Source organism: Tachysurus fulvidraco, chromosome 5 (genome assembly GCF_022655615.1).
Source record: "Tachysurus fulvidraco isolate hzauxx_2018 chromosome 5, HZAU_PFXX_2.0, whole genome shotgun sequence".
Classification (NCBI taxonomy): Eukaryota; Metazoa; Chordata; class Actinopteri; order Siluriformes; family Bagridae; genus Tachysurus; species Tachysurus fulvidraco.
Window position 1 is genome coordinate 5,335,706 of NC_062522.1, and position 11,449 is coordinate 5,347,154.

At 33.5% G+C, this 11,449-nt stretch overlaps 1 protein-coding gene across 1 annotated transcript; it reads right to left on the reverse strand.

The window, feature by feature from the left end:
* Positions 1 to 317: 317 nt before the first annotated feature.
* On the reverse strand, positions 318 to 9,902 carry unc50 (unc-50 homolog (C. elegans)). Its single transcript, XM_027143320.2, has 6 exons — positions 9,731 to 9,902; positions 4,662 to 4,942; positions 4,168 to 4,288; positions 3,348 to 3,487; positions 1,888 to 1,995; positions 318 to 771 (listed from the first exon to the last, which is right to left on the reverse strand). Exons 2-6 carry the CDS (start codon positions 4,939 to 4,941, stop codon positions 635 to 637), a joined length of 786 nt encoding a protein of 261 aa, XP_026999121.2. The 5' UTR covers position 4,942; positions 9,731 to 9,902; the 3' UTR covers positions 318 to 634.
* Between the last annotated feature and the right edge of the window lie 1,547 nt (positions 9,903 to 11,449).

The window sequence follows — 11,449 nt, forward strand, 5'->3', positions numbered from 1 at the left end:
CCTGTCTGTCTGTCACCTTTCCTTTTCAAGAGCAATTATTTTCTCTTTTTATTGACAGACAAATGCAGAAAGCATAAAACAAACATTTAAGACATAATTTATATAAAATGTTTATAATGCAAATACTAATCTTTAGTTAAGTTTTAATCTAAAATATTATTCTTTTAACCAATTCTGTGAGCAGTGTTAAGGGAAACACCATATAACCAAAAGATTCATATCATATTGAGTTGTTTTTTTTTTAGTGTATCGCTCAGACATCAGATTATTGAACAGAAGTGATACAAAAATACATATTATAATAAATAACGACTGCAGAAGTGTAAAAACCTGTTTATTAGACTTGTTCTGACCAAGAAGCATGAAATATCCTCAAACACACTCCATCATAAACACATTCAAGTCTACAATCAAACCTCAGCTTTTCACCAAATCAGATCAGTTAAATAAATCAAGCTTAAAATTAAAAAAAAAAAACACATTATAAACATTTCCCACATTCTTTCTCTCGTCTTCACCTACAAACAGTTTATTTACAAAGTATACAAAAGTCCAGGAAGTGACGGTGAGAATGTTTGAGTCTCTGAGAGTAGAAGAATCCACACAGAAAGTGCTGTTAAGCGCGAGTGTGTCCTTACTGCACTCTGTACTTATAGAACCAGCAAAGGCCTTTAGTGAAGTTCCAGCCCAGTGTGACGGAGAGAACGTAGAGGAGTCCGAGCAGAGCGAACGGGTAGAGAAGAACCACTGTGTTCTTTAGAAATGGGAGAGCTGAAAAACACACAGGAGGACAGGAGGTTAACATTCATAGCATTTGTATCATGCGAATGTCTCAAAATTATATAATATTTAAAATCTTAGTGGAAAGCTAATATTACTGTCATAAAAACAGTCCAGACAGGATTTTGTGGTCATGGTGGTGAATGCTGGATCAAACAAACTTATAAGAAAAAAATATTTGTACGTGTTTTCAAGTTAAAATATCACAGCTTTTCTGCAGATTTGAGTCAAGTTGTGTTGTGTGACATCATAATAAAACATGCATTCGGGGCGTAAACAGGCTTCAAACATGACTACAACTATCAAAGGGTCATTACACATGTGTCTACAGCGGTAGGAGTTTAAAAGTAGAATGCTGTGCTGTGTAGAAATACTGCGAAAATCAAGCACAAAATCCCTCAAGTGAAATCCTAGAGGGAATAAACAACCAGTTTATTTAACAAAGTAAAAGAAATTGTTTTGAGAAGTAAACTGTGATAAAAGCGTTATAAAGAATTGTTGCTGTTTTATTGTGTTGGAAATCATCTGCTCCACCTTCACATTGATTGTGGATTAAAGACATTTTTCCCTTTAGCAAACTGAGGGAAAATCTGATATTCAATTTTTATGAAAGGTCCAAAAACGTTTAGAAAACTTTTTTTGCGTACATGGAAACATACACACTCCCTGTTCATTGTAGAATTAATCATTATTGTACTTTCCCCCAGTGGGCGGCCTTATCTACAATAACTGACCAGTATGTGGTTTAAACACTTCACATTGGCAGTTTATTTATTTATATTTTTTAAATTATTGTATATCTGGCACTTTATTATCTGTGGTTAGTGATTATATATTTCTTTTCTACATATATAATGTTAACATATAGAATTGTGTGTTATTAAATGTTTGAAATTGTGTAATAGGTGGAACAATTTTAAATAGACTGTCAAAAAAAATGTTTTGCGTGTCAACAGCCAGTCCTCTTCCTCACGTTTTATTCCTTATATATTTTGAAACTGTCACATTTGAACTGTATTTAGTTTTACAACATTCATCACACAGACACACATGGGTGAGAAACACAGACGCATCTGGAGTGCAAAATGGAGGCTGACGGTCGCTTACCGCTATAGCCGAGGAATGTTATGTATACGTAGTATCCGATGGCGATCAGCCACAAGGTGTTGCCTACGAAATATCCAACAAACCAGTCGGAGTTGATCACCACAATGTCTGTAACACAAACACAGTCATTTACACTGCTATACTGTCTGCTTCTTACTGTCAGAAAGAAAGACAGTAAGAGAGAAAGAAAGAAAGAAAGGCATTGCTGCTGTACATGTACAAAAAATTATTAGAAAACAGCACCCTCTACTGCCCTCTCTGGGGTAAGGGTAGCTCCACAATGTTCACAACAAGGTTTTCACACGTTGGCTGTTATTACTGTACACACTGAACTTCCTGTGACTGCTGAAGTAATTCAGTTCAATTTATTTGTTTAGAGCTTTTAACATTAAAGTTTTTAAAGCTTAAATTTTTTAATTAAGTTAGTATTTATCTCTAACATTTATCCCTACTGATCAAGTCTGAGGTGACGATGTTGAGAAAAAGCTCCCTGAGATCCTCATTTGGGTGACACTGGACAGGAAATAATGTCAGTATAAATAATGTCCTTTCTACAACAGTTAAGCAAACAAGAGCTTCTGAGGAACTAACAGCTCAGAGTCATTTCTGAGTTCATTATTGACCCAACACTAAAGTAATCACAACCTCCAGTGTAAAATCTCTTGAATGAGGAAAATTTATTGTATATGGTGATGATCATGTTAAATGTACAGTGTTTTTGTCCATGAAACATCCATTTCATTCATCATTCATTAATTTTCTACCACTAATCCGAACTTTTCAGGTCACGGGGAGCCTGTGCCTATCTCAGGCGTCATCGGGCATCAAGGCAAACATCCATTTCATCATATATAAATATAACTCAACACCAACATTCCCAAAAACACACAAAAGCATTTCCAATACACAAAATCAGTCCCTCCAATTAAAATCCACATGTTTATGAAGTGACACCAAGTTTCTTTTTCTTATAAAATACTCCCACATTTCACTCTAGGGGTCTAGTTTGATTGATAGACAAGACATACTGATGTACTTGAGGGGAAATTTGGATCAGACATATTTTTACACACAGCACGTCCTATTAGAGCAGCATTTTCTCTCTGATATGATTAATACAATCAGGTCACAGTATCCAGCTACCAGCTGGGAGCACGAAGGCTAATTCATACCTCATGTGTGATCCCTGAAACCAGCAAAACTTCATGTTTATCACACGAGTGCTGATCTTACAGATGCCTATGATTGGCTAACATACCTGTGACAGAGTATGCCCCGCCCACTCTGAAAGTACAGCCAATTTTGATCCCTTGGCAAAATCACCCATAATGTCCTGACCATATCATTATAATCACAGCCCGGTGACACAACATGAAGTAATTCTGAAGTAATGCAACGCAGTGCGCTCACTAAATCGGTCGGATTACCAGAGAAGTGTGTAATGAATGAAGAAGACTCACGGTTGATGAAGAACAGCTGGAGGAAGTGTAAGATGACCAGCAGAGGGTAGAAAGCGTTCAGATGCACGTCGAAAGCGTAGCCCCATTCCACATCGTAATCTCTAATGGGATGCTTCATCAGGTATTTATTACTGACAATCCTACACAAAAACACACACAGTTATTAATCATGACAGAATTTCTGTAAACTCAGCTAAAGTTCAGTATCGGATCTTATTAACTCTACTGTATTAAAGAAAAACAAAAAACAATAAGGATGCTAAAAGTTTATGAAATACTCACTTTAAAAAGAAACAACATTAATATACAAGCTTCCTGTTTTATATAGTTTACTGCACAGTCTGTCTAAAAGAAATGTGCTGTCAATTTTCATGCTCATGTGGCTGGTCATCTGTATCATACAAAATTCAATAAATAAATAAATAATAAAAAAAGAAAATATCTGAAATGTGTAAAAAATTAGTTTAATATTTCTCATTGTGAGATTGTTTGGCCTGTTTTTAGAGGCTTTTACAAATTTCAAGCTTTCAAACTTACTTTTTAGAAATAAATGCTGAAATACACACATAAGCGGCCTATAGGACAGCCTGTATCAGCTTAAAATCAGTTTTATTGTATGGAATCAGGTTTAATAATCATGTGTCCATCCATCAATCCATTATAACAATTCAATTAAAGTGAACGGTCAAACAGAGTAATTTAAAAGGAAAAATTAAAAGATTTGCAACACTGTAAGAAACAATATAAATAACACAAATATAAAGCCAGACTTCCTGCCTGTGCCTGACGGCCCCCTGGTATTCAGTGTGCTCCGACTCACCACATGAGTGTGGAGATGAGCAGGCCGACGCCGATGCAGTCAATGAACACGACCCACAGTAAGAGCTTCAGCGTCTCCACAAAGCCCATGTCTAACACCAGACCGAAGCCTATAGTGGACACTGATAGGAAAAATACACATTGACTAATACAATTTAACAAAAAAATACACATTAAATAAAAAAAGCTCTCTCTCTCGCTCTCTCTCTCTCTCTCTCTCTCACACACACACACACACACACACACACACACACACACACACACACACACACACACACACACACACACACACAAATAACCATTTTCAATCCAATAATTTTGAAGATGTTAATAAGACTGAAAATAAGACTATAATTTGATCCCCACATATTTCCTCCTCTGAAATAAAAATTGTGGAATTATCGGGGTGGAATTTTCAACTTATGATCTGTGTGTGTGTGTGTGTGTCTGTGTGTGTGTGTGTGTGTGTGTGTGTGTGTGTGTGTGTGTACTGACCGCACAGCCAGATGCTGAGCAGCACGAGAAAGGCAGGGTCATCACGAGCCCACTGGTCTTTGTTCTGTTTGCGGTAGTGGAAGTTGCGGTACACTCTCTGCGGTGAGGTGAACAGGTAGAGCATCTGCCACATGGCAAAATCAAAGTCCATCTGTTTAAAGTGAACAAGGCGCCGCAGGTACTTGTAGCGCTTAGCACCGGCGGTGTGTCGAGCGGCATCGCGGGTGTTCAGGCTGCTGTTGGCCTGTTTCTGAGGGGAGAACACTGTGGTGGGCAACATACTGACACACACACACACACACACACACACACACACACACACACACACACACACAATTACAACCAGAAGAGTAAGACAATTTAAATCTCTAAAAATATATTTTCATGCAAGCACATTGTAGCAAGTACATTCCTTCTGTTTATAGCCGACTAAAGTTTACTACTTAAGAATAATTTGCTTATTACATGACCAAGTTTGCTTTTATTGTACAGTTCATTTGCTTATTACTTATAAGCTCCTAATTATTTTTATACCTTTTCTTATCTCAGAATCAGAATCAGGATTATTGACTAAGTGTGTTGACACACAAAAGGAATTTGGTTCCAGGTGTTTGTGACTCTCAAAATACAGACATAAATAACACTCTACATTTAGCTTGGACTATACAAGACAAAAACAGACAAAACAAGACAAAACAGATGATGTGAGACAATATAGACAGTACAAGTATTAAATATGAATACAGAGTATATGTCAGTTCAGTAATGTACATAGTGTGAGAAGTGCATGGTAGTGCAAATAACTGTTGTGCGTCCGGTACGATAGAGTTTATTTTAGAACTTTTGAACAATATACAGCAGCAATAGTGTGTGTAACATATACGTATAATGCTGATAATCTCACTGCATTTTTGCTTTTTATGTTTAATATCAAAATTACAATTTATTTTATTTAATACTACATTTATTCTTAGTGTCTGCACTTTTATTTAGAGTTATTACTCAGAATTACTATTATTATTTTTAGAAATACTAATAGTTATTATTCTTTTGTTAATATTAAATCAAATCTCAGAATCAAGACTCGAACCGTGATCTGGTATAATTGATTAAATTCTATTAATTTTATTCTTTATATTTTCCCCAAATATATTAATATATATTAATATTATTATAATATAATTATATATAATTATATAATAATTAATGAGGATATGAAGCTAGTGGGTGCAAGTGTTGAGGATTATATATATATATAAATAACCGAATTAATACTAGTAATTATTATCATTATTATATATTATATTAATACAATTATAACACATTATTTTACATTATGTATTATTATATATAATATACTTTTATTATCATTATTAATAGACGTGTCTATAACAGGTGTGAATGCTATAACCTAGTATTTTTAATAACTTTTATAAACACACCAGTCTGCACTATAGGACAGTTATAAAAGATGAACAACAAACACTTTACTTTATCTGATTATTCTCCAGTTTGTGATCATGCGAGCTGCTGCATTCACACCTACAAAGTAAACTGTATTAGTGACACTGTTTCCAGCCTGAGTTACAGAAACCCAGCTAGTTTTACACCTTTACTGAACACATCAACAATGAGAAATGGCTGTGTATATAAATGAGAGTACAGATTGTCCTTTATAACATTAATATAAAGGTGAGTTTAAACACACACGTTACTGATTGTGTTTATAACATTAATATAAAGCTGAGTTTAGACACGTTACTGATTGTGTTTATAACATTAATATAAAGCTGAGTTTAAACATGTTACTGATTGTGTTTATAACATTAATATAAAGCTGAGTTTAAACATGTTACTGATTGTGTTTATAACATTAATATAAAGCTGAGTTTAAACATGTTACTGATTGTGTTTATAACATTAATATAAAGCTGAGTTTAAACATGTTACTGATTGTGTTTATAACATTAATATAAAGCTGAGTTTAAACATGTTACTGATTGTGTTTATAACATTAATATAAAGGTGAGTTTAAACACATGTTACTGATTGTGTTTATAACATTAATATAACGCTGAGTTTAGACACATGTTACTGATTGTGTTTATAACATTAATATAAAGCTGAGTTTAGACACACACGTTACTGATTGTGTTTATAACATTAATATAAAGCTGAGTTTAGACACATGTTACTGATTGTGTTTATAACATTAATATAAAGCTGAGTTTAGACACGTTACTGATTGTGTTTATAACATTAATATAACGCTGAGTTTAAACACACGTTACTGATTGTGTTTATAACATTAATATAACGCTGAGTTTAGACACACGTTACTGATTGTGTTTATAACATTAATATAAAGCTGAGTTTAAACACACGTTACTGATTGTGCTTATAACATTAATATAACGCTGAGTTTAGACACACATGTTACTGATTGTGTTTATAACATTAATATAAAGCTGAGTTTAAACACGTTACTGATTGTGTTTATAACATTAATATGAAGCGGAGTTTAGACACGTTACTGATTGTGTTTATAACATTAATATAAAGCTGAGTTTAAACATGTTACTGATTGTGTTTATAACATTAATATAAAGGTGAGTTTAAACACGTTACTGATTGTGTTTATAACATTAATATAACGCTGAGTTTAGACACACACGTTACTGATTGTGTTTATAACATTAATATAAAGCTGAGTTTAGACACACACATTACTGATTGTGTTTATAACATTAATATAACGCTGAGTTTAGACACACATGTTACTGATTGTGTTTTAACATTAATATAAAGGTGAGTTTAAACACGTTACTGATTGTGTTTATAACATTAATATAACGCTGAGTTTAAACACACGTTACTGATTGTGTTTATAACATTAATATAAAGCTGAGTTTAGACACACACGTTACTGATTGTGTTTATAACATTAATATAACGCTGAGTTTAGACACACACGTTACTGATTGTGTTTATAACATTAATATAAAGCTGAGTTTAGACACACACCTTACTGATTGTGTTTATAACATTAATATAAAGCTGAGTTTAGACACATGTTACTGATTGTGTTTATAACATTAATATAAAGCTGAGTTTAGACACGTTACTGATTGTGTTTATAACATTAATATAAAGCTGAGTTTAGACACATGTTACTGATTGTGTTTATAACATTAATATAAAGCTGAGTTTAGACACATGTTACTGATTGTGCTTATAACATTAATATAACGCTGAGTTTAAACATGTTACTGATTGTGTTTATAACATTAATATAAAGCTGAGTTTAGACACACACGTTACTGATTGTGTTTATAACATTAATATAAAGCTGAGTTTAAACATATGTTACTGATTGTGTTTATAACATTAATATAAAGCTGAGTTTAAACACACATGTTACTGATTGTGTTTATAACATTAATATAAAGCTGAGTTTAAACACACACGTTACTGATTGTGTTTATAACATTAATATAAAGCTGAGTTTAAACACACATGTTACTGATTGTGTTTATAACATTAATATAACGCTGAGTTTAAACACACATGTTACTGATTGTGTTTATAACATTAATATAAAGCTGAGTTTAAACACACATGTTACTGATTGTGTTTATAACATTAATATAACGCTGAGTTTAGACACATGTTACTCATTGTGTTTATAACATTAATATAAAGCTGAGTTTAAACACACGTTACTGATTGTGTTTATAACATTAATATAAAGCTGAGTTTAAACACGTTACTGATTGTGTTTATAACATTAATATAACGCTGAGTTTAAACACACATGTTACTGATTGTGTTTATAACATTAATATAACGCTGAGTTTAAACACACATGTTACTGATTGTGTTTATAACATTAATATAAAGCTGAGTTTAGACACACACCTTACTGATTGTGTTTATAACATTAATATAAAGCTGAGTTTAGACACATGTTACTGATTGTGTTTATAACATTAATATAAAGCTGAGTTTAGACACACATGTTACTGATTGTGTTTATAACATTAATATAAAGCTGAGTTTAAACACGTTACTGATTGTGTTTATAACATTAATATAAAGCTGAGTTTAGACACATGTTACTGATTGTGTTTATAACATTAATATAAAGCTGAGTTTAGACACACACGTTACCGATTGTGTTTATAACATTAATATAACGCTGAGTTTAAACACACATGTTACTGATTGTGTTTATAACATTAATATAAAGCTGAGTTTAGACACGTTACTGATTGTGTTTATAACATTAATATAAAGCTGAGTTTAGACACGTTACTGATTGTGTTTATAACATTAATATAAAGCTGAGTTTAAACACACACGTTACTGATTGTGCTTATAACATTAATATAACGCTGAGTTTAAACATGTTACTGATTGTGTTTATAACATTAATATAAAGCTGAGTTTAGACACACACGTTACTGATTGTGTTTATAACATTAATATAACGCTGAGTTTAAACACACACGTTACTGATTGTGTTTATAACATTAATATAACGCTGAGTTTAAACATGTTACTGATTGTGTTTATAACATTAATATAACGCTGAGTTTAAACACACATGTTACTGATTGTGTTTATAACATTAATATAACGCTGAGTTTAGACACACACGTTACTGATTGTGTTTATAACATTAATATAACGCTGAGTTTAGACACACACGTTACTGATTGTGTTTATAACATTAATATAACGCTGAGTTTAAACACACACGTTACTGATTGTGTTTATAACATTAATATAACGCTGAGTTTAAACACACATGTTACTGATTGTGTTTATAACATTAATATAAAGCTGAGTTTAGACACACACGTTACTGATTGTGTTTATAACATTAATATAACGCTGAGTTTAAACACACATGATGCAGACACATGATGATCCTGCTGGTGTTTTGTACACAATCCTGAGGCCTGTGTTTACATCTCAGACCCACACAGCTGTAAGAAACTCCACTAAACCTGAACAATGACATATTTCACCTTTACATTGTATATAAAAGCAGACAGTTTACACACCTGCTGCACTGACGGTATCGTCACAGCCGATCGGTCGGTTGGGGTTTTTCTTTCCTTGTGCCAACACCACGAAAACTAACACATCACAAATTTCAGCTTAAACACTTCCTGTCGCGACCTGAACACGTAGCCCGTGCGTCTTACGTCGTGGCGCCGTGACGTCATAACGCACCGCAGCTTTCTGAGAAATGTCCCGTCTTTATACGTCAGTTTATGTTCAGATTGTTATAATTTCAGTTTAACTTTAAGGATTTATTAGTTTTTATTAGTAAATATGTAGTTTAGTTTAGAGAAACACATGAATACACGGTGTACAAACATGCAATTTATGAATATTAATAGACAATAAATAATACAGCAGCAATAAAGCTGTGTGTGTGTGTGTGTGTGTGTGTGTGTGTGTGTGTGTGTGTGTACGTGCGTGTATGTGTGTGTGTGTATGTGTTTGTATATGTGTATGTGTGTGTGTGTGTGTGTGTGTGCGTGTGTGTTTTTCTGTATGTGTGTGTGTTTGTGTGTGTATGTATATGTGTATGTGTGTGTGTGGGTTTGTGTGCGTGTGCGTGTGTGTTTTTCTGTATGTATGTATGTTTTTTATGGTTCTATGCATTGCACATACTCCTACCACACTGGAGGTGTAAACATAATAAAGTGCTCACTGGGTGTAAATTAACAGTATATAACAATTTGTTCACTTTTTAATGTTTATATTATTCGGTGTTGCTAATGCAACTGATATGATCGAACCAACATCTCTGCCACCACATATGATTGCAGGTATCTGATGTAAATGCCGGTCACAATTCCAGCATTGTCCCAGTCCTTTTGATGATGTTTGGTTAAATTATAAATGATCCATTGCACAGATACATAAAGTTAACATTGGAGCTCTACCTGTTGCTTTGAACTGTACGCGGTCACATAAGTTTCTGCAGAATGACACATTGGACTGAGGACATTGATGTTTTGTTCCAGGTCATAGAGGGAGGATAATTCTTTCTGTAGATCAGCTGCAAAGCTCTTGGTAAGGGAGACTAACTTACTTGGTAAGTACGGCACTAAAGAGAAGGAGTGTGTGGCCATCAAATGCCCAGCCCTAACCCTAATTTTCCAAACCATCAGTAAATCATTTCTGTGGAAATATATTTTTTTAAAGTAGTTATGTTTGTCTGAGAATGTAATCTGCAGAGGAATATTGTTTGAACATTCAGTATTTATATACAGTATTTACACTGGTCGGTCGGGGCTGTTTCTGTTTATTGTCTTTTGTGTATTGTATTTTTTGTACTTTTTGTATTGTCGTTTTTGTCTGCACTGTCTTTTGTACTGCACCGGCTTGGCCTTCTTGTTTGTCTTGTCCTGCACTGTTTGCACCATGTTGCACAGTTGCACTTTAAGTAACTAGGACTAACTTACTGTACTATGTCCTTAGCCCTGTCTTTGTTATATGTAGCACCACAATCCTGGAGAAACGTTATCTCATTTCACTATGTACTGCAACAGCTATATATTGTTGAAATGACAAAAAAAGCTTCTTGACTTGATTTGATTTGTAAAACTTGGTGGGATGGGAAGGTGAATGAATGTGGGACTGAATGTGAAACAAGTTAAAACAGTAATTTTTCTCCATAATTAACACCATTATTTTAAAGTTTAAATTAGTATTTAAAGTATAATGAACGTTTATTTGTCCTTTTTTAGATACAGATGCCATCTAAT

Excerpts from the sequence above, each read along its gene's own strand:
- unc50 (XM_027143320.2), bottom strand. The coding sequence starts at position 4,941 with ATGTTGCCCACCACAGTGTTCTCCCCTCAGAAACAGGCCAACAGCAGC. Across the intron at positions 4,289-4,661 it reads GCTCAGCATCTGGCTGTGCG|TGTCCACTATAGGCTTCGGT; the intron begins GTCAGTACACAC and ends TTTTCCTATCAG. Across the intron at positions 772-1,887 it reads AACATTCCTCGGCTATAGCG|CTCTCCCATTTCTAAAGAAC; the intron begins GTAAGCGACCGT and ends TGTGTTTTTCAG.